General features: G+C 39.3%; 1 protein-coding gene across 2 annotated transcripts in view; it reads right to left on the reverse strand.

The window, feature by feature from the left end:
• Positions 1-24,932, reverse strand: part of col5a1 (procollagen, type V, alpha 1) — an 86,242-nt gene that overhangs the window by 34,984 nt on the left and 26,326 nt on the right. For both annotated transcript variants that reach the window (XM_053478602.1, XM_053478601.1), the window contains exons 3-7: positions 19,628-19,841; positions 16,658-16,820; positions 10,207-10,338; positions 960-1,082; positions 102-470 (exon numbers count right to left, since the gene is read on the reverse strand). In XM_053478602.1, the coding sequence (XP_053334577.1) occupies positions 102-470; positions 960-1,082; positions 10,207-10,338; positions 16,658-16,820; positions 19,628-19,841 (1,001 nt within the window). The remainder of the gene's footprint in view (positions 1-101; positions 471-959; positions 1,083-10,206; positions 10,339-16,657; positions 16,821-19,627; positions 19,842-24,932) is intronic.

The following is a 24,932-nucleotide window of genomic DNA, read 5'->3' on the forward strand; positions in this document are numbered from 1 at the left end:
CTAGGTAATCTGCTGACACACTAGGAGGTGCCAGTGAACTGACATAAACTCCAATGTTCTACAACAACAAAAAATATTCCATCTAAATTACATAAACTTACCGAGATGGAGGGAGCGCTAGAACTGGTTCCAGATTCAGAACTGGATATAGAAACAGATGCATGTCCTGTGCCGGAAACAGAGCTTGAACCAGAGCTACTAGAGCTGGATGTCTGTTCTCCTCCACCTTCTCCTCCTGAAGTAATGATGTGCTTGTCCACTCCTCCACCAAGACTCAGATCTAATCTACTGCTCAGGTCCAGATCTTCCCCGGTACCTATGTGTGCGCGTGTGGCGGGCGAGGAAGTTGCCACTTCGTAGTATTCCGGATCACTGTAGTCATCGTATGGCTCACCAGCAGTTTCTGCGGTAGGGGGAGCACTTGAAGAACTTGAATGTCCTTCTCCTTCAAATACTGTGGACACAGTTTCCTGTGTCAAAAAAAGAGAGTGATATTACATCCTCAAAGGATATGGCATACAAACACGTGTCATAATAAAGACATTTTCTGCACTGTAATAATCAAAAGCTCTTAATAAATGTAAGAAAAATATCCAAAACAACAAAAACAACAACAGCAACGCTGTTGGTAATACATAGGGGGCGTTCAAGCCAATCTGGGACTTTTGACTGAGCAGAATAACAGAACATGGTTTAAAGTGTAAAAACTACATACATCCATACAAATAAATGCCCTTCTAAACTGTGGCAATAACTACCTATCAATCGGTTTGTCTTAAACTCTAAAGCTATAAAATGTCATACATATTATCAACAATTAATGGTTTTTACAACAATTTACAGTCATAAGTAAATTGAATTGAATAAGTCATTAATTTATGCCTTAAGGATGTTTTATGAAATTAACTAATTTACACATTCCTGTACTAAAGCATCTTAAAATTGCCTTTAATGTTTACCTTTGTGATGATTGGTCCTGAATCTGGGGCCCTGTCAGGGGTTACTGATGACTCCTCGTTCTTTTCTGCATCCAAGTCATCATAGTATGGGTACTCATAGTAGTAGGTGTCATCTTCGGTGTTCTATTTAAAAAAGAAACCATTTAATATCCTTTTTTTAACCTTTCTAACAAAATTCTAATTTAATCATAGGGGTGTTCTAAATTACACTTGTCTTTTATTTTATTAAAATGATTACAAGAAAGATTCAGTCTTTTTACAAAACAACTACTATATGTGTCAGAAATGAATCTAGCTTCACAATATTTTTCACAAATAATAATAAAAAAAACAGATAAATTTCCCACACTATTCTGAGCACATTCAAACCACCTCTAATTAAGTCAAGCCATAATCTTATTATTAAGTTAGCATTAATATGTTTACAGGTGATACAGGGTGGCCAAAGTACTGAGACAATTTCTTTTTTACAAATTTGTAAATTATAGATAAGAAGAATAAAGCAATAGACTCTCTGACTTAGAGTCAAAAAGGTGTCTGCAGTACTCTGGTATCACTTACTTAATCCATGCCTGCTTTATTGAATCCTGAAGATCATGTACAGAAATTTGCCACAGAAGTTTGCAATTAACTTGAGAATTCTCTAGTTTTAGCCATTTTTGGGCAGAGGGGGACACTTCTGCTTCAGAAAGTAAGAGTCCAGCCACATATTTTTTTTTCATCATTTAACTAAACGAAGTAAGTCTAACTAGCAACTAACTAACTCTTCAGCCAAATAGATGAAAGCCAATTAGTGACATCACCTGTTTTGTGCACAGAGAGAACGTCTCAGGTTACTTTGCTGTGACAATGAACTATGTCTGGGTAGCTGACTCGAGGACCCGTGAGCCCGGAGTAGCATGAACATCCAGACTATAAATGTAACAAATGTGTACAACCCTCTGCATCACACACTTGCTGCAGGGGAATACCTCTTGCTAGTGCAATAGATGAGGCGATCCCCCTGGTTGAATGAGCCCCGATTCCTAGAGGCGAAGTGAGCCCACGCCCCTCATAGAAGAGGGCAATAGCCCAGTGTAGTGGCGGTCGCCCCCCGGTTGCGGCCCCAGAACATGTAAAAGCTGCTCTGACTTACGCTACTACTGTAGCTGATGCAGTGGACGTAAATCTGAAGAGCACGTACTGGACACAGTAAGTGAAGTCTCTCCTGCTCCGAAGCTGTAAAGGCGGAGGACAGAAGGCTTCAAAACAATAGGATGCATATTGGCAAATGTGTGTGGAAAGGACCAACTCTCCGCGTCACACACTTGCTGCAGGGGAATACCTCTTGCTAGTGTAATAGATGAGGTGATTCCCCGAGTTGAATGAGCCCTGATTCCTAGAGGCGAAGTGAGCCCACGCCCCTCATAGAAGAGGGCAATAGCCCAGTGTAGTGGCGGCCGCCCCCCGGTTGCGGCCCCAGAACATGTAAAAGCTGCTCTGACTTACGCTACTAGCTGATGCAGTGGACGTAAATCTGAAGAGCACGTACTGGACACAGTAAGTGAAGTCTCTCCTGCTCCGAAGCTGTAAAGGCGGAGGACAGAAGGCTTCAAAACAATAGGATGCATATTGGCAAATGTGTGTGGAAAGGACCAACTCTCCGCGTCACACACTTGCTGCAGGGGAATACCTCTTGCTAGTGTAATAGATGAGGTGATTCCCCGAGTTGAATGAGCCCTGATTCCTAGAGGCGAAGTGAGCCCACGCGCCTCATAGGAAAGGGCAATAGCATCTCTCACGCAGCTTGCGGCCACAAAACATGTAAAAGCTGCTCTGACTTACGCCACTGGCTGATGCGGTGGATGTAAATGTGAAGAGCACGTACTGGACGCAGTGAGTGAAGTCTCTCCTGTCCGAAGCTGTAAAGGCGGAGGACAGAAGGCTTCAAAACAATAGGGTGCATGTTGGGAATGGAACTTTTAGAAGATAGTTCAGTGAGGATGCAAAATGGCCCTGACTAGCCCAGGAGCAAAGTCTAGGCAGGATGGGGAGACTAACAGATCTCTGATCCTCTTATAGAGGTAATGGCCATTTAGCACTGAAACAATTTGGCAGTGGACTGGGTCTACCTGCTTCCATTTGAGGGCATAAGCTCTTCTAGAGGAGGCAGCCCTAGCACTTAGAATAGTCTTAATTACGCTGGTTGGAAGACCAGCTTGACTTAGTTGGTCCCGTTCAGGGATCACCAAGGCGTCCAGACCCAGGGGCTGGAAGAGTCAGAGAGTAGTAAAGGGGACATTTGCTGATCTTGCGAGGCAAAGAGGTCCACCTCTGCTACATGAAATTTTCCCAGATTGTAAATCGCCCTGGGGGACAGGAACCTGGTGCGCTAGCTATTTAGTGTGCGAGCACAGTCCGCCCTGGCGATTAATATATGAGACTGCCATATTGTTGTCCACCCGCACTAGGACGTGATAGTCTCAACTGCTAGAGGAAGTGCTTTAGGGCCAGAAATAGAACCATCATTTTGAGGCAATTGATGTGCCGCGCGAGAAGATAGCCTCTCCAGCTCCCTTGGGCTGGACTAAGACCGCATCCCAGCCCATGAGGGAAGCGTCTGTCGTTAGCATCTGCGAGTCAGAAACCGGGGTCTGAACCACATAGGAAGGGTACGAAGCACCTGGCACGTAACTTTTATTGGGGATTGGCCCTAGAGTTAAATTTCCTGGTTCTTAGCCGCAACTGAAATGCTCTCATGTGCAGAACGCCCAAAGGTGTCACCGTGGATACAGCTGCCATAAGAGCTAAGATCTCTGAAAGTGATGGTCACTTTCTGGTCTAGCTTGATTTCCTTGAGGGTGTTGAGAATGGATTCGACACGAGCGGGAGACAGCTGTGCCTACTTACGCTTAAATCCCATGTGACACCCAAATATGTTGTCCTATGAACAGTAAAGAGCACGCTTTCTCACGTTTCTCACGTTGGATCTCAATCCTAAAAAACAAAGATGAGCTAGGACGACATGCTGATGTCGAAACGCTAGCTACTGAGACTGGGCCAGCCAGTCATGTAATTCAAATACGGATGCTCTGGAGTCGTAAGAGCCAGAACTACATCCATGTATTTTGTGTATGTGCGTGTGTACCTCCTGTGTTTTAGCAATATTTCTATTGATTTATTTTTAGATAGCGGTAAAGCCCGCAAAATCTAAAAATTGGACGCAGCCCCCCGACTGTAGTAGCCTGACTCTCTGTCTGGTAGGGGAACATGTTACATGGCCCCATTTTCCAGCAACTTCTGTCAGCAGATGCGCACTTTCCGGCTTCATGGAAGTGGAGACCACGCCATTGAAACGCGGAGGGTAATGTGAGAACTGAATCCTGTAGTTTCTCTCTACAGTGCTTAGTACCCAAGGAGATATACTTGGCAGTAGCTTCCACGCTGCCAGTTTCTCAAAAAGGGGCAAAGTCTCGGCGGCTTGGTTAAACAGGGAGCAGGGGATGTTAGATGTTCGGCATCCTGAAACATAGCAGGAAAAAAACGAAGAACTAACATTTTATTGGAGACTGGTGTTGCCCGAAACACAAGTGGTGGCGGAGCAAGAACACCGATCTCCTGGGGGTGCCAGGAGATTCTTTGAAAGGAATTCTGCATGCCTCTCCCCATTGGTGGGCCACCCCCCACGGTCCTGGGCACATGAACCTTAGGGCTTCTTTGTGAAGAAGACAATATGCTAGTCTGACCTCTTTTGAGGCGGATTGTGCGACGTACCCCAATCTTACGAGGGGGTGCCTGGCTCAAAAACACTCTCCTTGTGTGTTTCACGCCTCGCAAGAGTCAGACCCGGGTGGCCGACAGTCCCGACTCTTGAGCACGGCGGGGAAGGAATTTCCTAAAGGCTTGTTATATAACTTCGCCTCATGAACCTAATAGTTCCGAGTTAACGACATCGCCAAATAGGCCGGAAGGCTAGATGGGGGCATCAAGGAGGAATGCACGATCCTTCTCCTTGATGCCCCTGAGATTCAACCACAAGTGCCTCTCCGCGGAAACCATCGCAGCCATAAAACGGCCGATAGCACGAGCCCTGTGCTTTGTTGCACGAAGAGACAGAGGAATTTCCCGATCCGATGAGAACGCGAAAGAAAGGAGTTTTTAAATCCGTCTCTCGCAGCTCTGCCGGATGCACGAGTTTAAACCCCAGGAATGCGCGGCGGCTCGAAGCTTCTCAAGGAATGCGAGGCGCGCGCGTAGCACTTAATCGAAGCAGTAAAGTGTAGAGATCGCCCTCCGATATGGATTATACACATGGAGGGACATCTCTGCCATTATTGGTGAGTTAAACATTTATTTTGCTGGTTAGACACAGACACGCACACACAACTAGGTGAAGACAAGAATCTGAGGAATGTTTTCCGTTCACTCCTTTTTATAACCTGCAGGTGCGTCTTATTAAATGACGTCATCCGGCCGGAGTTATACTGTATAAGCCAAAAATTTGGCGTGTTTGATACACACATGCTTCACAACCGGCAACATGACAAGATGTTTCCCATAGCGTTTTCACATATTGCATATATGCAAGCATCGAGTGTAGCCTTTAAAAGGGAACTATAATACACTACCAGTCAAAAGTGGTCTTTCTTCATCTTTCTTCATGTCTATTGTAAAAACATCCACATTTTTGTAAGGCATCCAAAATATGCCACAATCTCATATGAACAGTTTATATTGAGATGTCTCTGCTACTTAATCTGAGATGCTGTTAATTGGTTATTTTAGACTAGATTTTAGCTTTCCTGGGATGGTCTTCGTGAGAACCAGTTTCATCATGTTGCTTGATGGATTTTGGAAAAACACTTGACGAAACTGTTGTTGCAAAAACTTTCAGAACAGCTTACTTTTGTGTCTTGAAATAACTATGAAAATAACATCAGAAATAATGGCTGATGTTGTTGTTACTTAATTAATTACTTATATGGCACACTTTATCCAAGTATGGGACCAGCAATAAGGATGCCCTATATCCAAATGCTGGGTATCAAACCAAGCAACCATTACTATTACGGTAATCTATTTAATAATAGTTGATTATTATTTTTTAAAAAAGTGTTACAGAAAAATATTTTAAGCAAATTAGGAATATAATTTGTCTGGTTTTAGTTGATTCACTTGTGTAAAAAGTGTAAGAAATATTTTTAAAAATGTTGTATTACATTTTTATATGAGGCAGTCATTGGTCAAAACAGTTAAGTCAAGCGTTCAAGCCCTGGCCCTGCCAAACTGCCACTGTTGAGCTCTTAACCAGCTTGGGGGCACTGTATCCTGGCTGACCCAGTCTTTTTTTAAGTCTTAATTCGCATAATATACATTTTCACAAAACAAGATCTGCATTCATTTCTCTCTCTCTCTCTCTCTCTCTCTCCTTATCTCTTTCTGTCAGAGAATGAGATCATTTTTTACTATGGAAAAAAAATTCTAGCCTCAGGCACAAGGAAACAATCCAGAACAAATTAATTCAGACATTTTTTTCTAACACTTTCTCAAAACAAAGTGTATTCTGTTCTTTTCTGGTTTAATCAAAACACACATTCATGCAGCCTTACACACACACACATACAGTACACACATACAGTACACACACACACACACACACACACACACACACACACACACACACACAGAGTACACACACACAGAGTACACACACACACACACACACACACACACACACACACACACACACACAGTACACACACAAAAGATCTTAATCTCTGATCTTCAAGTTTCATCCAAATGCTTATTGATTTAAGATGAACTTGATTTAGGTTATTGATTTATGTTGGTAAACAGTCCCCACAAAAAGCTTTTACTCTTTTACACCGAAGACAGTTGGAGACCAAAAGACCTTGCAAGTTTAAGGTGAGCAAAAGTACAAAAACAGATGAATTATAGTAAATTAAAGGAAACCCTTAAACTTTGCAACTCTGCTTGGGTTACTATTTGTATGCAGCTTCTTTTAGTTATCGTTTGAACTTTTGTGGCTCATCACTTTATTTCTTTTATGAAATTCAATCTGTCCTTCTGATTCTTTCTGCTGAGCAAGCGAATGAGTGGATTGCATCTTAAAGGATGGCCAAGATATTTCTTATATAAGTCTTCTTCAAAGTGGTGAATTATGATACCTTCACCCCTGCCCTGTTGAGGTGGTTGGTGATGGTATTGACAGCTGTTTTTGGGCTTATTTATACATCTCTTATGTTGATCTTTCTGTCATCACCTGTTGTTGTTTTGTTTGCCTTATTTGATATTTGGCTGTTAGTACACCTGTGGTTTTCTTCTTTTTTTTCTTGAAAAATTCAAAACTGCTTCAAAATATCTTGCTTTTCTTCCATAAACAGCTCTTTGGACTTTATGGTTTATGCATTCTAACAACACATGCAGTCTTCACAAGTGAAACCCAAACTGAGAGTAGACATTCAGGGCAAAAGACCAATATGGGCAACAAGAAACACCTGTCAGTCTCATGTTGCAATATTTCAGATTACTTGACAAACAAGTGGGTTTAAACAGTACGTGACATGTTCTAAGGAGTTTAACACATCTGGTTGGAAATATGAGCAAATGAAAGATGAAATTCTAATCTGACTTTTTTTTAATATTTTTGTCCAATGTATTTTTTCTGATATTTACTGAACTAAATTACCCATGAGACCCGGCATGTCAAATGACCTTTATCATAATCATTTGTGTTGCTATTATCATTTACGTAACAATATGAAAGTCGCCTTGAACAGCGCTATTCATCTTGCTTGTGGTTTCGTGCATCGTGCTTATGACATGCTCATGTTTTGTTTTATATTTGAAATACTAAATTATAATCTGTATTTGTTTCAACTTAAATACATACAGGCTACAGTGCATCTCAAAAAGTCTAAATATGATGGATTTTTTTTGTAGTTTAATTCAAAATGTGAAACTCATATATTCTAATTGCATGTAAAGCAATATATATATATATTATATATATATATATTCTCCTGGAAGATAACAAGACGATGTACAAAAGGAATCATTGTGGAATAAATTATTACTTATCTTTTATTTACATAAAAAGTGTCATGTCCAAAATTATTCATATCCTTCTCAATGATCAATAGAACAGCCTTTGTTGACTTCCTATAATTACTGACCAGCTTTTTGCATGTCTCCACAGGTATTTCTGTCATTTTGTCCATTTAAAAGTTTGGGGTCACTTGCAAATTTCTTTGTTTTTGTTTAATGATTTATTTGCTACATTCTACAACAATACTGGGGATTTCAAAACTATAAAATAACACATATAGAATTAGGTAATTATTTTTATTGTAAAATATTTTTAAGACCTCTGTGTCTTAAAATAACAACTAACAAAAACAACAGTTTTTGTGCGTTTCTGTAATAGTTTTTGCAAGAACAGTATTGTCAAGTGCATTTGCAAAATCCGTCAAGCACCATAATGAAACTGGCTCTCATGAAGGCCATCCCAGGAGGGCGAGACCAAAACCTATCTCTGCCACAGACAAGAAGTTCATTTAGAGTTATCAGCCTGAAAAATGACCAATTAACAGCACCTTAGATTAGAGGCGTTAGGAAGTCTTTACAGAGCACCAGTAGCAGAAACATCTCAATATCAACTGTTCAAAGGAGATTAATGCATTTTTGGACGCCTTCAGCATTCCTTTACAATGTAGAAAGAAATAAAAACCAGGAATGATCATGGAGTTAGAAAGTGGCCCCTAACTGTTGAATGGTAGTGTATGTATACTGTATATGGCTTACAGCTCATGAAAATAGCTCATAAATTTTAATCTCAAAATAAAATTTTTTTGTTTAAGATCAAATAAAAATTAAAAGATTCTGTCAGGCTCTTCTGTAGTGTTGGGTTGGATGTTTCTTATTTATAACAATACCCAAAAGAATTTGAGTTTAGGGTCTATCATGCATAGTAATATCATGTTCAGCAAACTAGTTTGGTTGTAGTTTTGCCACGGTGGGAAGGTGAATGGGAAATTTGCCATCTCCATAAAGCTTGTCAGTAGATGGAAGCATGAAGAGCTTTAAAATCCCCTGATAAATGGCCTTGGAATTGAGGTGAAACACCATGATTAAGGACTGGAAACTTCAAGCTACTTGGAATCTGTGCCCTCCTTCCTCCAGACAATAGGACCTTGATTTACAAATAAAATGGACATTTAACAAAGAGGGTTTGACTAAGAGCCTAAAGCGATCTTTTATCCACTGAGCAATGGTCCAGTTCTTTTTATTCTTAGCCCAGGCAAGACACTTGTAAATTGTCTCTGGGTCAGGAATGGCTTGATTACCTGAAGACTATGCTTGGTGGCTCTTGATGCACTCACTCCCACTTCAATTTACACCATGTAAAGCTTTCTCAAGTTGAATCAGTTTTGCTTTACAACCTTCTTTAGACTGTGGTCATTCCTGTTGCTTTTGCACAGGGTACTAACACATGTTTTCTTTTCATGAATATGCTTCGACATAGCACGTTGCGAACAGCCAGCCTGATGACCTCCTGTGGCTTCCCCTCCATGTGGAGGTTGTCAATAACCATCTTCTGGACAAGTGTTAGGTTCGCAGTTTCCCCCTGATTGTAGTTGCATGTAATGAACATGAGACACTGCGTTTAAACTGTATGAATAGTAAGTTACTTAAACTCTAAATAAACTATTGCGATTTTAAGAAACTGGATTTTTTATGAGCTGTAAGCCATAATAATCCAAATTAATAGAAAAAGGCTTGAAATATTAATTTGATGTAAAATAAATGTAGGATACATGAGAGATTCATTTATATTGTATTTTTTTTACAATGCAATTTAAATGCCTTACCTTATACTTAAGTTACAGTACCATAAAAACACTGTGCATAGGGAGGGAAAACTTCTAGCTGTCTATGTTTACACAATGTATACAGAAAATCATCCGGTGTTTTAAGACTGGATAGAAGTTGTGCAGAGTGTTTTGAGCAAATCCTCATTATATTGTTAATGTTTGAAATTTCACAGCATCTGCATTTGTCCATGTTTAGAGGAAAAACTGACATATTTGTCTCTGCATTGTAAAGATGCTTACAAAGCTGCACATCTTTAAGGAAAATATAGAGAAAACTGCACTCCAAAGAGCGCTCAGATGAAAGATTTAAAGAATGCCTAGAGAAAATTCACATATTCATCAGGGTCTCGAGTCTGAGTGAAGAAAACACTCACATATTCATCTGTGTTGGGGTCCTGGTTTTGTGGCTGCTCCTGAGCAGGAACCTCACAGTCGGGGCTATAATGTTCACAGTAGTCATACGCAGCACGATGGTCCGCTATGATCATCAGCTGCTGAATATCACCCTGCAAAAAACAAAACAAAAACACACGACTTTCAAAAAAACCATCAGCGAGACAATCTAATTTAAGAAACACAGAATGCAACACACATAAAAATTAATCACGAGGCAACAATGATCATTTAATGATCAGACTGTGAAGCGTTAGCTTTTAGCTAGCATTGAGTCCCAGAGCTCTGCTAGAGTACGTCAACATGACTTGAGAACTGGCAATGCGTAACAATGATAGCACTGATACAGTTGACACTGAAATGAAGATTGCGCAGGAAACAGGAAGTAATAATTTCATTGCAGCACTCACACCATAAATCTGCCATTTAAATCTCACTTTATAAATAAGTATGTAAGTAAATAATTAAATAAATAAAACAAACAAAAATTCTGCTGAGAGTACGAGTAAGAACAGGACACACGCACGGATGCACACAGAGCACATGCACATTGCACTTACTTTCAGCAGCAGCTGACTTGCATTCAATCACATCTCTTGACTGTGTGACTGTTTATTATACAGTTATAACAGTTTACTGAATCTTGCTCTTACTCTCTAACACACATACATTCTGGCACACTGACATTTGGAAACACTCCTACACAAAGACATCCCGGCATGAGTTTAAACTCAGCTGTGTAGATAAATGAAGCCACTGACATGTTTTTAGATTCCGGCATGAACAGACTTGTATGCACACACATGCATACACACATACACATCATCTAATGAGGAAGATTTACAAGGGTCACCAAGAGGAGAAAAAAGGGAAGAAAGCATGCACAAGAGAGAGAGAGAGAGAGAGAGAGAGAGAGAGTGAGAGAGAGAGAGAAAGACAGAAGATAGAGGGTAGGGAACAGAAGGCTCTCCAGGCTTAGCGGAGATTGGAGGATGGTAGAAAACTTTTAGCAGGGCCTCAAATAATATCATAGGGACGGCTCGAGCGCACAGTGTACAGGCGGGGCAGGAGCTAAAAGTAAGCAGCTGTAACTTTTCTTATGACTTCATTTGTGTTAAATACACCATATCACACTCAGCTGCTTGGATTGTGTGTTATACTGTATATGAGCTGTTAGCAAGAATTTCGGACCAAATGATGTAACATTTAAAAACTCCATTATTTATATTTTACCATTTTAATATCTAGGAAAATGTCATTGAAAAATAACAATATTAGATTTAGAATAATATACAGGATCAAGTTTCTATATTTCAAGTATGTGTTAATGCATGTGATTAATCTAGATTTTTTTTTTACATGTTAATTGTTTTTTACGCAAATATTCATGTCACCAAGTTTAACCCTAATGGCTTCCCATAATGTGTAATAATGGCAAGTAGATAAAAAAGCCCCAGCAAAGAGGCCGGCTCCCCTTTCTGCACCTCACCTTCTCCCACACCCTGAGCACCCTGGACACTAAGTGCACCTGTGTATGTGTGTGTGTGTCTGTATGTGTGTGTGTGTGTGTGTGTGTGTGTGTGTGTGTGTGTGTGTGTGTACTGTATGTGTGTGTGTGTGTGCCTGAGTGTGTGCGGATGCAACTATGTTTTCACTTTTTAAAACTTTTTTCGTTCTCTTGTAAATCTAAATAAATAATAATAAAAATATTGGTGTCTCCTGTCGTCTTTTTTTCTGTCCCCAATCGGTTCCGTTACAGCAGTTTGGATATTGTGCTAACATCATGGTATACACTTGACGAAGCTATGAGGGATGCTGCAGTGTAGGCACTGTGGTGGAGTAAGTTTGTAGAGCAACAGTTTGTTTCACTTCCCAAACTATCATCTCTTTTCCTATTGCTCCTGTTTTCACTTAGACTGTTTTTTCCCGGCATTTAGAAGTCATGAAATACTTACGGAAACATTTTCTAAGGAAGATTAAACAAAGCAATAACATTACAAAACGTAAAAGATGCAGAAGTGACTTTGCGTTGTGTTGTGTCAGCTCCATCCTGTTTTAAGCCTACGTATCCCACTGATGGGACACACTGTCGATGATGCAAGAACAGATGTTATATGAGCCATACCTGTGATATGATAGTGAGCCGTACAGACATGGATCTAACACTGGTAAAGAAGAATGCCTTGTGTTTGCAACATTTTTTCCTTAATCTAATGTGCTGCCACTACTTTCTTTTTGACTCACAACAAAATGACAATATATTATCAATACTAACCTGCCTACTTAAATGACAACAGACACAACTGCAGGCTGATTTATCCATTATGACAAGGCTGTTGGGATTTATAGCTTTTTGCCAAATCATACAAAATTCCCACTAACATAACCCAAAGACTTTTGACAAAATAGTTTGCCATTTTGATTTTTAACATCTTGGGGACTTAAAGACATGTAGAAAATATGACAATACTTTTTGTTTCATTAAAAAAAAAAAAAAAACTCAACACTCATAAATGAATGAGTGATTTCTGCAAATTATTCCTGTACATTCAGTATAAAAGTCTGCCAAATGCCTAAATGTAAATAAAAGGTAAATGTCAGTTCACTGATGTTTTGTACCTGATTTTACTGTAGTTAGGAAGAGGAACACATCAATCATGGTGCATTCCTTCAGGTTAAAGTGTTGAAGCAAATGCTTAGTCTGGATATATCATGCATTAGAGGGAGGACCTCCAGTATCTTCCTCTAAAGCATGATACATCCTTACTGCAGGTTCCTTTCTTTTTGAAGGTTAGCCCAACCTGTGAGCGTTTGCTAAGATCAGCCACGGCTGAGGATGCAAACAGAAGTGTCTCTTCTCACAATACTTTGTTCATCTACTGCGTAACAAATGGTGTGACATTGGGTCCATGTAGCAGGTCCTGACAGATAGGTGAAGTTTTTATTTACTTAAAAAACAAAATTCACTCACAAGACCAACTGAAATATGCAAACGTTAGGAATTTAAGTCTTATCAATGTTTGCCAGCAGAACATTGCTCAAAACATGGAACTGCCACTTCCCACAGTGCATCCTTATGCCATTTCTTTCCCAGTAAATTGATGCACACACATGATGTGAAAAAGAACGTGGTTCATCAGTACAGTATGGGAACCCTGGGCCAGCCTTCACTCTCTATGTGCAACACCAATTCTTGGCTGCTCATAACCCGGTCGTTAGTTCACCGGTTTTTATACCTTGGGCCGCTTTTGGTATGTCCTGCCCGCTGCAGCCCAGGAACGCCACACAGAAGCTGCAGTTTCGGAGTTGCACTGACCCTGTCGTCTAGCCATCAGAATATCACGCTAATATCAGATTGTTAAACCTATTTCTACACAACTAATTGAAATCGTTCTATTCACAAATAATTACTTTTAAATAATGATTATTTATTTGTGGAAAATTAGAGGAAAATGTGAAGGTGGAAACATAACATAAAGGTATAAAATGTCTTTATAATGATAATGTCACAAATAGTGCTTTAAATAAATAAAGAAGTGAATGAATTAATGAATGGATGGATGGATGGATGGATGAATGAATGAATAAAGTCTAGCGACTACACAAATGCTCTTACACCTTTTCATATTTATTTCTTGTCCACCAGGGGGCAGAGAAGAACAAATAAACATAAACTAAAGTGAGCCAAAAGGAGGAGAGCAAGTTCCAAATGGACAATTCTGTCTTGTACACACACACACACACACTTGCTTTTCTCTCTCTCTCTCTCTCTCTCTCTCTCTCTCTCTCTCTCACACACACACACACACACACACACATACAAAGAGCGTCATTAGACCTTAAACTGTCTGCCAAAAGCAACAAGAATGCCCACCACCTCACTGCTCTCCGAGTCTCACTTTTCCGCCTGCCCAGCAGGGGTTTCTGGGTGTTTAGGGATTAGCTCTATTTTCCTGTCTGCAGTCCCGACCGGACAAAGGTGCATTACAGGATTGCTGAACTTTGCAGTTTTGCAAAGAAAAAAAGTTGCAGATGTCCTGCTTCAAGTCTCTGGGACTTCTCGGTGAATTATGGACCTGCATCTGTAACAAATTATTCTAATTCAGTTCTCCTGCAGAAAGAAAACCCAAATCCAGCCATCCATGTTGCAATACATCCAACCCTTATTTTCTTAGATACACTTGAACATAGCACACTGGTGCAACATGCTACATTCTTGATAGACCAAAGTGCATAATTGATATTTTGACCAAATGACTTTTACGCAAACTTATCATAATACTAACCCTATGAGAGGTGTGTGTAACAGTGCCTTTGCTAGCACAAAACAGCGCCGATCACAATCGCCAGGCTGGCTTTCTAGTGAAGCTGACGTTACTCAGCACTAAGCAAACTTGCCTTCAAACTCACTTCAAGTTAGCAATCAACGCTAGCAGGTACAGCTGAACTGAACAGTTAGCGTGACATTATAACTGAGCTGATAGCATGAAAGCACGATAAGCTGCACAGTACAAAGCGGCACTGACTAGCTCAGCAGTAATCCTATTGACCAAACCACTTCCAGTGGAAAGTCTGCTAAAAATCTGTCCGTATGCCGAGCATGTGCAAATTTGGCATCCAGGGACAGTACGGAGACTTCATGCTGAGGATGGACAGAACAAAATAACAGACAGCAACAGATGAGAAAATGAACAACAGAGAAGATAGATGTCCCTCCCGGAGAACGAGTGTAAATCAAATGCAAGTCAACTGAACTTACATGCTTTAACTCAGTTACACCGACACAGTGCTTTATTATAGAGTGTATAATATATAGCCCCGCCCCCCCCAGCCTTGTCTGCACCAGTACAACCGAATGCATACGTGTCCACACACACACACACACACACGCACACACACACGCACACCACACACGCACACGCACACACACACACACACACACACACACACACAAAGGGTGATGGATGTGAGTGCCATGGAAAACTCCAGATTCTAGATGATGTCATGAAACAAGACTGAAGTTCAACGCCTGAACATGTCACAATGACCATAACTTTCCATGCTGAACACCTTTAGAGACTTTTCCAGTTTTCCTCTTTTCTTTCTCTCCCACTCCTTCCCCCCCTCTCTCTGTCTGTCTGTCTGTGCCTCTGTCCTTCTCCCTCCCTCTGTGCCTGTTTCTCTACTGTACCTCTCTTGGTCTCATTTATGCATCTTAATGTGCAGTTTTCAGATTCCCACTTGACTGTATTGCAAACAGTGTATTATAGGGTTTTTATTTTTCTACAACTTTACCACTTTACTTTAACCTAACCTTAATATTGTTCTACACCTTGTTGCAATCAGTTCACAGCTTGCAAGTTGTTGTTCAATCTGTGAACTGACTGCTTTAACATTTTAATTTCAGTTATGCATTAAAAAGTACTCTATCTATCTATCTATCTATCTATCTATCTATCTATCTATCTATCTATCTGTCTATCTATCTATCTGTCTATCTATCTGTCTATCTATCTATCTATCTATCTATCTGTCTATCTATCTATCTGTCTATCTATCTGTCTGTCTATCTATCTATCTATCTATCTGTCTGTCTGTCTGTCTGTCTGTCTGTCTCTGTCTGCCTTCCCTTTGTGCCTTTCTCTTCCATTCAGCTAAAATTATTTTAGTAATCTAATGACAGAACTAAAGAATTTATTTAGGTTTATTTAGGATTTAGGTATAAAAATATATATAATATATATATATATATAAAAAATATATATATAAATATATAAAAACATGGCTCAGTGCTGCACCAGTCTGAATGTGCAGGAGTGATGGTTCACGGATGCTTATGGATAAGTAGAGAGAAAAAAGTATAGAAATCTTATTTGCAATTAGTTCGTTAGCGTGTGTTTGTGTGTGTGCGTGTGTGGGTTATGTGTGGTGGCCGAACTTCATAGTGGTCCGAGGCTTCTAAAACTCAATCCTGGCTGTGTGCAATGCAACTAAAGCCTTTCACATCTTGTAAATGTTAATTATAAGCTTTCACTCAACTGTGAGCGGAGTGAGGGCGAAAAATCAGGCACACACACACACACAGACACACACACACACACGCACGCACACACGCCAACTGCAATAACTCTTCCCTAGTGTCAGGTAGTATGAAGCCAAATTTGTCTGGTACATTCCCACAACTATGAGCTTAACACGATGGCAAACACACACACACCCACGCAACACACATGCAACACACACACACACACTCAAACACACGCACACACACACACACACACTCCACACCTGCACTTTACAAATACATGCCCTAAAAGCATCTGGCAGTCAAGAAGGCTATAAGACAACGTGTGTGTGTGTGTGTGTGTGTGTGTGTGTGTGTGTGTGTGTGTGTGTGTGTGTGTGTGTGTGTGTGCGTGTGTGTTTTCTTACCTCAAACACTTCTTCATCCAGAATGCGTGTACCAAACACCACAATCCCTTTAGTGTCGATGATGGGGTTCGGGCTTCGTGCCAATTTGCGTGTCGTCTGCTTCTTACAATCCACAATCAGTGTAACGCTCTGCTTATGGACGCTGATGGCCACTCGGTGCCACCTACACACACACACACACACACACACACACGCGTGCGCTTAATCAAAAGGCTTGTTCAGTACATGTAAAATAATTAGGCATGGATGCGAAATGGGAAAGTGTGTGTGTGTGTGTGTGTGGTGTGTGTGTGTGTGTGTGCGTGTGTGTGTGTGTGTGTGTGTGAATAACACATCAATAATGTATGTGTACTGTAGCTACAGTGTGTAACTTGGTGAACAGCTTTGATAACCCTTTACCATGAAAAACTAGTGATCGCCTGACAATGACTTTACTGGAAAACCTTATTAGGCAACGTGGCCTTTTTAAAAATAAATTATAGTTATACAATTTTTGCTTGATGCTGCTCTTCCTCTTAATAACTATCACCTTCTATAGACAACTGCTTTATTCCTCAGTAAATCACAGGCACTGTTAGATTAAATGACCTAATTTTTAGCACATATGTGAATTGGATTGGCATAAATACAACATATACACACATTAATAGTAACAACAGTGTCTTTACTGTTTACCAGTAAGAAATAAACACTATTCATCAAACTTGATTGTTTGGAGAAGCAATGGGCAGTTTGAGCAGCAGTTTATATTCTGCTTAAATTCCACTTTATTTGTGACACATTAAACATTAAGGGAAATTTTCTGTGATTTGGATTCTGCATCTTTTCTGCATAGATTCCTGGTTCAATAAGCTCCATTTTTAATATTAAGTGCATTATTGTGTCATGTCCAGTTGCTGAGATATGGCCAATGAAAATTTTCTCAAGAAGAGCCAAAGGGAAATTTTGTTGAATTTTAAGTATTTATTAAGCAAGAAAGAGGAAATCCTCAGCCTCAAATTCACACCAGGATTTCTCGCTAGCCCCAAAAATAACGATGCATGAAACAAATGCATGTTTTCTCTCTCATAACTAGAGCATCCAGCTTGGATAGTTTGCATTAAAGTTCTTTAAAACAGTGTTTAGTATTAACATTTCTCAGTTTTTTTTGAAGGTTCAGAAAGATATGTTTTTATAAACATTTTTTTTGCAAAATTGAAATATGATACATTTCAGCTCCTGGAGTATTGAAAAAACTTGACTTGATATGACGGGTTGAATTTAAAAACAAACTCAACAGTATAGGGTATACTTGAGTTCAACTCAATATTCTCATAACCATAAACTCATAGAACACCAGTGCTAGTTCTCTCTAAGCAAGAGTAAACAACTAGTTACAGTACAGCAGATGCACTATAACATGAGAATAGTAAAATATACAATATACACTACTCTCTAAGAAAATAAGTAAAAAACAGCTGGATCTTCCCGGGAAAAATATTTAGTGACTAATTAGTGAGAATTTGAACTGAAGTAAGATACTGTTCACAACGCAGTCATAAAACCTGAAAAAAGCATTTCCACCTCCATGAAGGTCCACAAAAAAATCCAAGAATGTAGTTTGAAATCGTGAAAACAAACTAACAAAAAAAAAACTCAGACTGGATATAAGGATCAAATGACCGGACTGATAAGTAAATAAACACACATACATGGAAATCCCCCAAAACGGAACTTAGACAGCTCAGCTGTGTTACTTTTCAGAGGATTTGACACACAAGTAATTCGTCTGGAATGCGACACTATTAATTCAGAATTAAGTCTCTTAAAGTCCATAAAAAACTTGTTTGTTTGCACAGAGAACATCAGAGAATCTGAGACAATGCATATTAATGGAGCAATATACTAGCAGTACACTCTCTGAACACTTCATTAGGACTGCTATACTAATACTTCATAGGACCTTCTTTTGCTTTCCAAACAGCCTCAGGTCTTTATGGCATGGATTCCACAAGATGTTGGAAACATTCCTTTGAGATTGGCGCTTGATGATATGATTACAATACACAATTGCTGCAGATTTTGCAGGTTAATGTCCATGCTGCAATTGTCCCGTACTACATGCTATAGGTGTTCTACTGGATTCGAATCCAGTGATGAGGATGGCCACTGAAGAACATTGAGCTTGTTAATGAAACGAGTTTTAAACCAACTTGCTCAGTACCAAAAAAAACATTCTTTACGCCATTGCATCACCTTCACCAGCCTGGATTGTTGACACAAGGCAGGTTAGGTCTATGTAGCCAGATTCTGACCTGTGGCTCTGCAAAAATCAGACCAGATTTTCCAGTTTCCACCTGACCAGTTTTGGTGAGTCTGTGCCCACTGCAACTTCAGATGTCTGTTCTTGGTTGCCAGAAGGGTGAGCAAGTATTGAAGCTCATGGGCATTTTGAGTTGCTTTTCTGCTGACCCTATTTATACAGACTGGTTACCTGAGTTACTTTTGCCCTTCTCTATGTTCTCTCTATCAACAAAGTATTTCTATTCAAATTTCTGTATTTCTATCCCCTGAGTTTGTTTTTCAAGTTTAAAAGGCAATGTTTAAACGTGTTGAAATGTGGAGGTATAGTCACTATTAACTTTGTCTGGCAACAGCAGAGAGCTAAATTAGCAGAATCCAAAACATGGCCATACAGAACCCATCCTTAAATATAAATAACTTTCCCTGCCTGAAAAATGATGGAACTATGTCATTCAAACAAACAAACTAACAATGTTTCCTTTTTAAATTTTTTAGTTGATACTGCAACAAATAGCGATACTGACTGATAGCTTAAAAAGAAGCAGGTTCAGGAGAACATATAGTTTAATATATATTTCGTTTTTTCTCTTCAGATGTCTCACTTCTGATTTTGGCAGTATGTACCTGTATATGTCTTTTTGTCTGTATGTTTATGTGGGTATATGTGTAACGGTCTGTGTGTCGTACTTTCCGTCTGCCAGGTTTACTCCTCTGAAGAGAGGGTAGTCCTCAGGGCCTGGCTTTCCCAGGTGGTCCTCATAGAGGAAGACAGGAGAGCGGCCCACCTCAATGCCCAGCTGCTGCATGCCCTGCTCGTTATAGATGGAGAGCAGGAACGCCTGGCTACCCTTATTCGGCCGCACAGTCGCCACGATAGAGAAGTCTTCTGGAAAAACGGAAGCTGCAGGTATGGGGAAACAATTAGAAAAAAAATCATAAATGTCAAATCATGAAACCTTTCAAAAATTAAATGCCACATTAGAGATATGATCCAACATTATATGGTGTGTGTAAAACAACACACGGTATATCAGCACGGCCAAGATATCATTGAAACTTGGACTGCACCGCCATGCCTACGACCGCGTCACAGCCGTTCTGATATTTAGCATAATGGCACACCCTCTTGTGTGATATTGCTTAAATAATATTAAGGTCAGAAATTTTCCCATCTGAACAGATCCAATCAAATAAGAATTTGTTTGTTTAAAATCAGCTTCCATCTTTGTGCCTTGTGTGAAGCCACAACCCACCACCCCATCATTGATTATATTGATTGATTGATTTCTATCCTTCTCCTATATATTTGTCTGTTTGCTTACTTTGCCTGTGTCTCTCTGCAGCAGCAAGAGACAGAGAGAGAGAGAGAGAGAGAGAGAGAGAGAGAGAGAGAGAGAAAATGATGAAAAAGGGAAAGTGTTAGGAGGAGAGAATGTGTATGAAAATTAATGAAAGATGGTGTCTGCTTGGAGCAATGGAAATTATGAAATAAAGGATGGAGCGACTTGACGAACTCAAGGCTAAACAACCTAAACCAGACAAAGACTAAAAGGAGAAGAGGGCGGAATGAAGCAGTCCGAGACTTTGAAGAGAAAACCAGACATGACTACAGTCTTAGTTTTTTCCTCTGTAAAACACACTCTCTTTTACTCTCTCTCTCTTTCTCTTGCCAAACAGCTGCCGCGAAGACCTCTGGGAAATTTTAAGCTAGTTAAACAGGAAGTTAGTTTTTGTAGTTATCCTGCAAACACACACACTCTCTCTCTCTCTCTCTCTCACACACACACACACACAACCAAATGTTTTACAATTCTTTATTTACGGATGTAGACCTTATGGTTCCAAAAAGGCTAAGAAAAAAAATGAGAAGAGAGAGAAAGAGAAAGAAAGGGAGAAGGGGAGGGTGAAGGCGTTCCAGGTTCATGTGGAGAGTATGGCTTTCTCATTATCCCTCGTTCCTCTCCTCCTTCAGTTTCACAGTTTACTTCTTAAAGCTCCCACGCCTTTTTCTTCTAATGGAACATTCTGCTGTTCTTGTCTTATCTTTAAAATATTGGTCTTTTTTTGCACTTTACAGTATGAATATTTCTTTTGTGCTTTTGAAGCAAGTTTTCTACATTATTCCCAGCTTGGTAATCTTTTTTTCTTTCATTTTCATGTCTTATGTGACAGTAGTGAACAACAGCAGTAGCTTAGCTGAATCTGTTAGTGGCGAGTTCTGTAGTGCATTACAGCAGGTGTTTGGTTTGTCTAGACCTAGAGACTGTCTGTTCTCTTTTTGGTATTTTAGGTATGTTCCAGAAAACCTTTTTTAAAAGTGTTGTGTTGGTGGAAAAACAAGTTTAAGGGCAGGTTCAATAACAATAAGTCAATGTCCTAAATCTGCTGCAGGTGTAAGTGTAGTTGTGTAGAAGGTGGTTTAGGATAATTGTACAGGGATGAACAGGGTGATGTTCCATTGGTTGTCTGTTAAGAACAAAGTTAATGAGAAATTGTTAACTAGGTATTGAGCTCAAATTACTGAGTTAGAGTTACAGTAGCATTCAAAAGCTTGGACATGACTACTCATTCAAGAGTTTGTCTTAAATTTTAGGATTATCTGCCTTGTAGAACAATCCTAAATGCAACATAACTATTAAAAAACTCATTTGCATAATTATATAGTGAGCCAAAAAAATTGCTTTTAATGTTTAAAATGTCTTAAAGTAGTTCCCTTTTGCTTTGATGAGAGACTTCATTGTCACTTCACTCTTGGCCTTTTTTTGATCTTTCAGTCTCAACTGTAATCACCTGAAAGTGGTGTTTTCCAAATACACCAATCAGAGATTCCGTAAACACCAATCAGCCTTAACATTATGACCACTGACAGATTAAGTGAACATTAGTCATCACTAACTATACACCAGTAAACTGGTAAATCATTGGCACCCAATTCTTACCCGTGCCCATAGTGACCAACTCTAGCCTGTTTAATCCCACAGAAAAAATAATGCAGCACAAATCGCTGAATAAAGTTAATTCTGGCCAAGGTAGAAAGGTATCAAAACACCCAGTACAACACAGCCTGCTGGGCATGGGACCTTCAGGAAAAGAGATGATCCTAATCTAATGAGCACGCATGGGAAGCATGGGACAAACAAGTCCAATCCACTGAGACCCCACCCCGCAACCCATGGCACATGAAAAGAGGCCCTCTCATCAGGGTAGAGACCCACAGTTGTACAAGGGAAATTTAAAATCTAATTAGGTTTAATGTTAATAGTTTTAATGTTATGGTTGATCAGTATATTGAATATTTGTTGGCTGCCAAGAGTGTGCATCAAGGTAAACTTTGAAGAATCTAAAATATTAAAAATTCGTGTTGTTTTTTTAAATTTTTTAATGTACTGTATATTTTATAACCAGAATCAAGATTACAGTTTAAATTTCATTTATTGTGTTTAAAGCTTTACATGCATGCAAATAAACTAAGCGAGCCAAAGGCCTGATTTAGAGAATAACGAAGAGGGAAGTCCTAATAGGCCTTAAAAATGGACTAACAAAAAGTTTATGTTTTTTTCTTATTTTGTTCAATTTACCTATAACAAATTTACTCCTTTTGTGCACAAGGGGTGCTGTGTAACTTTTACAAAGACTGGTTAATTTATTTTTGTGAACTCTGTAGCACATTCTGCTCAAACACACGCATGGTGCAAGTGTTTATTTAAGTTTTAAGAAATAGGTTAAACTTTTTTTAAACTTAACACCTACACTATGCTTTAGTTTTATTCTCACTCACTCACTTACTCATCTACTGTTTACTGCTTTATCCTGTGTACAGGGGCGCGGGGGGCCTGGAGCCTATCCCAGGAGACTTAGGGCACGAGGTGGGGTACACTCTGGATGCAGGACACACACATACACACACTCACACACTCATTCACACACTTTGGGCAATTTGGGAACACCCACACACACACACCCACACACACTCAACATCCAAATCCCAAGCACATAGACCCCCAGGCGGGAATCGAACCTAGACCCTGGAGGTGTAAGGCGACTAAACCAATCCAGGCTCTAAATTTTAATTAGGCAGTTTTACTCTATTGAAAAAAAAAAACTACTTTTAATTAGAATCTTAATTTTAGTACACAACACAGTTTTTTTTAATCTAATTGTTGATACTATCAACAATAGTTTTGATTTGATTTAAATCTTTTTTTTCTTGTTCAATTGACAATACTGCATAAACTGTATTAAAACATGAGACGTAATCTCTACTTCCAAACTGAGAATAAGCAACAAGCTTACTTTCTCCTAGAGATACTGGTGATGGTAGTACAGGAGGTTGTGCTTTCTAATAGAAACCTGAGACAGCAGTGTTCTGACTACTATATTTAGACACAGACTGGGAATAATGTGTACAGTTGGACTGTTTATTTTGGGATTCCTTTACTCTTTTTGCAGGATGTTTTCTTAATCTGGGTTGCAGTCAAACTTGAGCGAGTATTTGGGTTATTAAAATAAAAAAGGCTCTTGACTTAAAAGGGTCACGTTTTGCTTCTCTGTTTGTCTTAAGATTTTGCATGGAGGATGAAAGCAGGGTTCTTTTTAAAAATGCCATTCTAATACATTTAAACTATTGCTGCAGAACTAATCGAAATCAGAATATGGATAAGTACAATTATTCTATTGCAGAAGGCTGTAATTTACTACAGGTAATACATGCATAATCAGAAATTTATGGCACGTTTGTCAATAATTGATTATTATTATTATTATTATTATTATTATTACGATTTATGTATTTTTAGGTTATTATAAAAGAGGAAAAACATTCTCTTAATGTTGTAATTTCTGCCATTACTTGCTGTTAGCCTAGATAAATATGTTTGAATACAAAATGGTACATTTAGTACATTTAATAGTAACATATTGTATTTTAAATCTCAATATGTGTCAACATAATCGCAATGTTATATATATATATATATATATATATATATATATATATATATATATTATTTTTTTTTTTTTTTTTTTTATCGTATAGCCCTAATTTAAATCAATTTCTTTGCTAAAGGAGGCTGGCACAGCTGTAGAATCACTCCTTCCAGAAGCGTTACTTCTGATTATACACCTAAACTTTTCCATCACACTTTGTGTCTATATTTTGCTTGAGGCAAGAACGCTGGCAACTTTAATTTAGCATTATAGGTTTATGTCCCTACATGAGTACGTCTCTTTAAAAGAGAGCAAGCATGTCTACATAAAGTGGGGGAAAAAAGAAAGAATGAAAGGGGGAAAGGGTGCAAGAATGACCTCAGTCTGTCTGTGGAAAACATTAGGACATAATCTTATAGGCGAGTGCTGCTGTCGGAACACACACACACACACACACACACACACACACACACACACACACACACACACACACACACAGAAACCAGACACTCTAAAATGAGCTGAACGGCCTCTCTGTCTCCTCTGTTCTTTTCTCAGTGTCTCTGTCTTTTCATTTAGACTCACTCGTTCTTTCCCCTCTTCTTTTTTTTGCTCTCTCTCTCTCTCTCTCTCTCTCTACCCTTCCCCCTCGTTTAAATTCTTGGGATAGTCTCAGGTGCATTCCTACTAAATTGAGAGTCTTTGGCAGTTTTATGGCTCTGTGTTCTACTTGTGGGCTATGAGCAATAAAAGGGGCTGTAGAACATATGTAGATGCATCACCCACAAACCCCATCACCCCCTACCCCCTATTCCCCTTCCCCCACAGCATCCACACTCAAGAAATAGGCATTAAATCCTAAAATTGAAAAGTACTTGGATAGAAAGAGTGTGTGCTTCATAAAAACATTAAGAGGCACATGCATTTGCCACATCAGCAGAAAGTTCTGAACGTGTGGTTTCTCTCTTCTCTCTCTGTCTCTTTTCCAGTGCAGAATTGGAAACACAAGCAAATTTGTTTAACACAGTTATTCTTGCATATGCACACATGTAGAATTCCAAATCTG

Source organism: Clarias gariepinus, chromosome 19, assembly GCF_024256425.1.
Source record: "Clarias gariepinus isolate MV-2021 ecotype Netherlands chromosome 19, CGAR_prim_01v2, whole genome shotgun sequence".
NCBI classification, from domain to species: Eukaryota; Metazoa; Chordata; class Actinopteri; order Siluriformes; family Clariidae; genus Clarias; species Clarias gariepinus.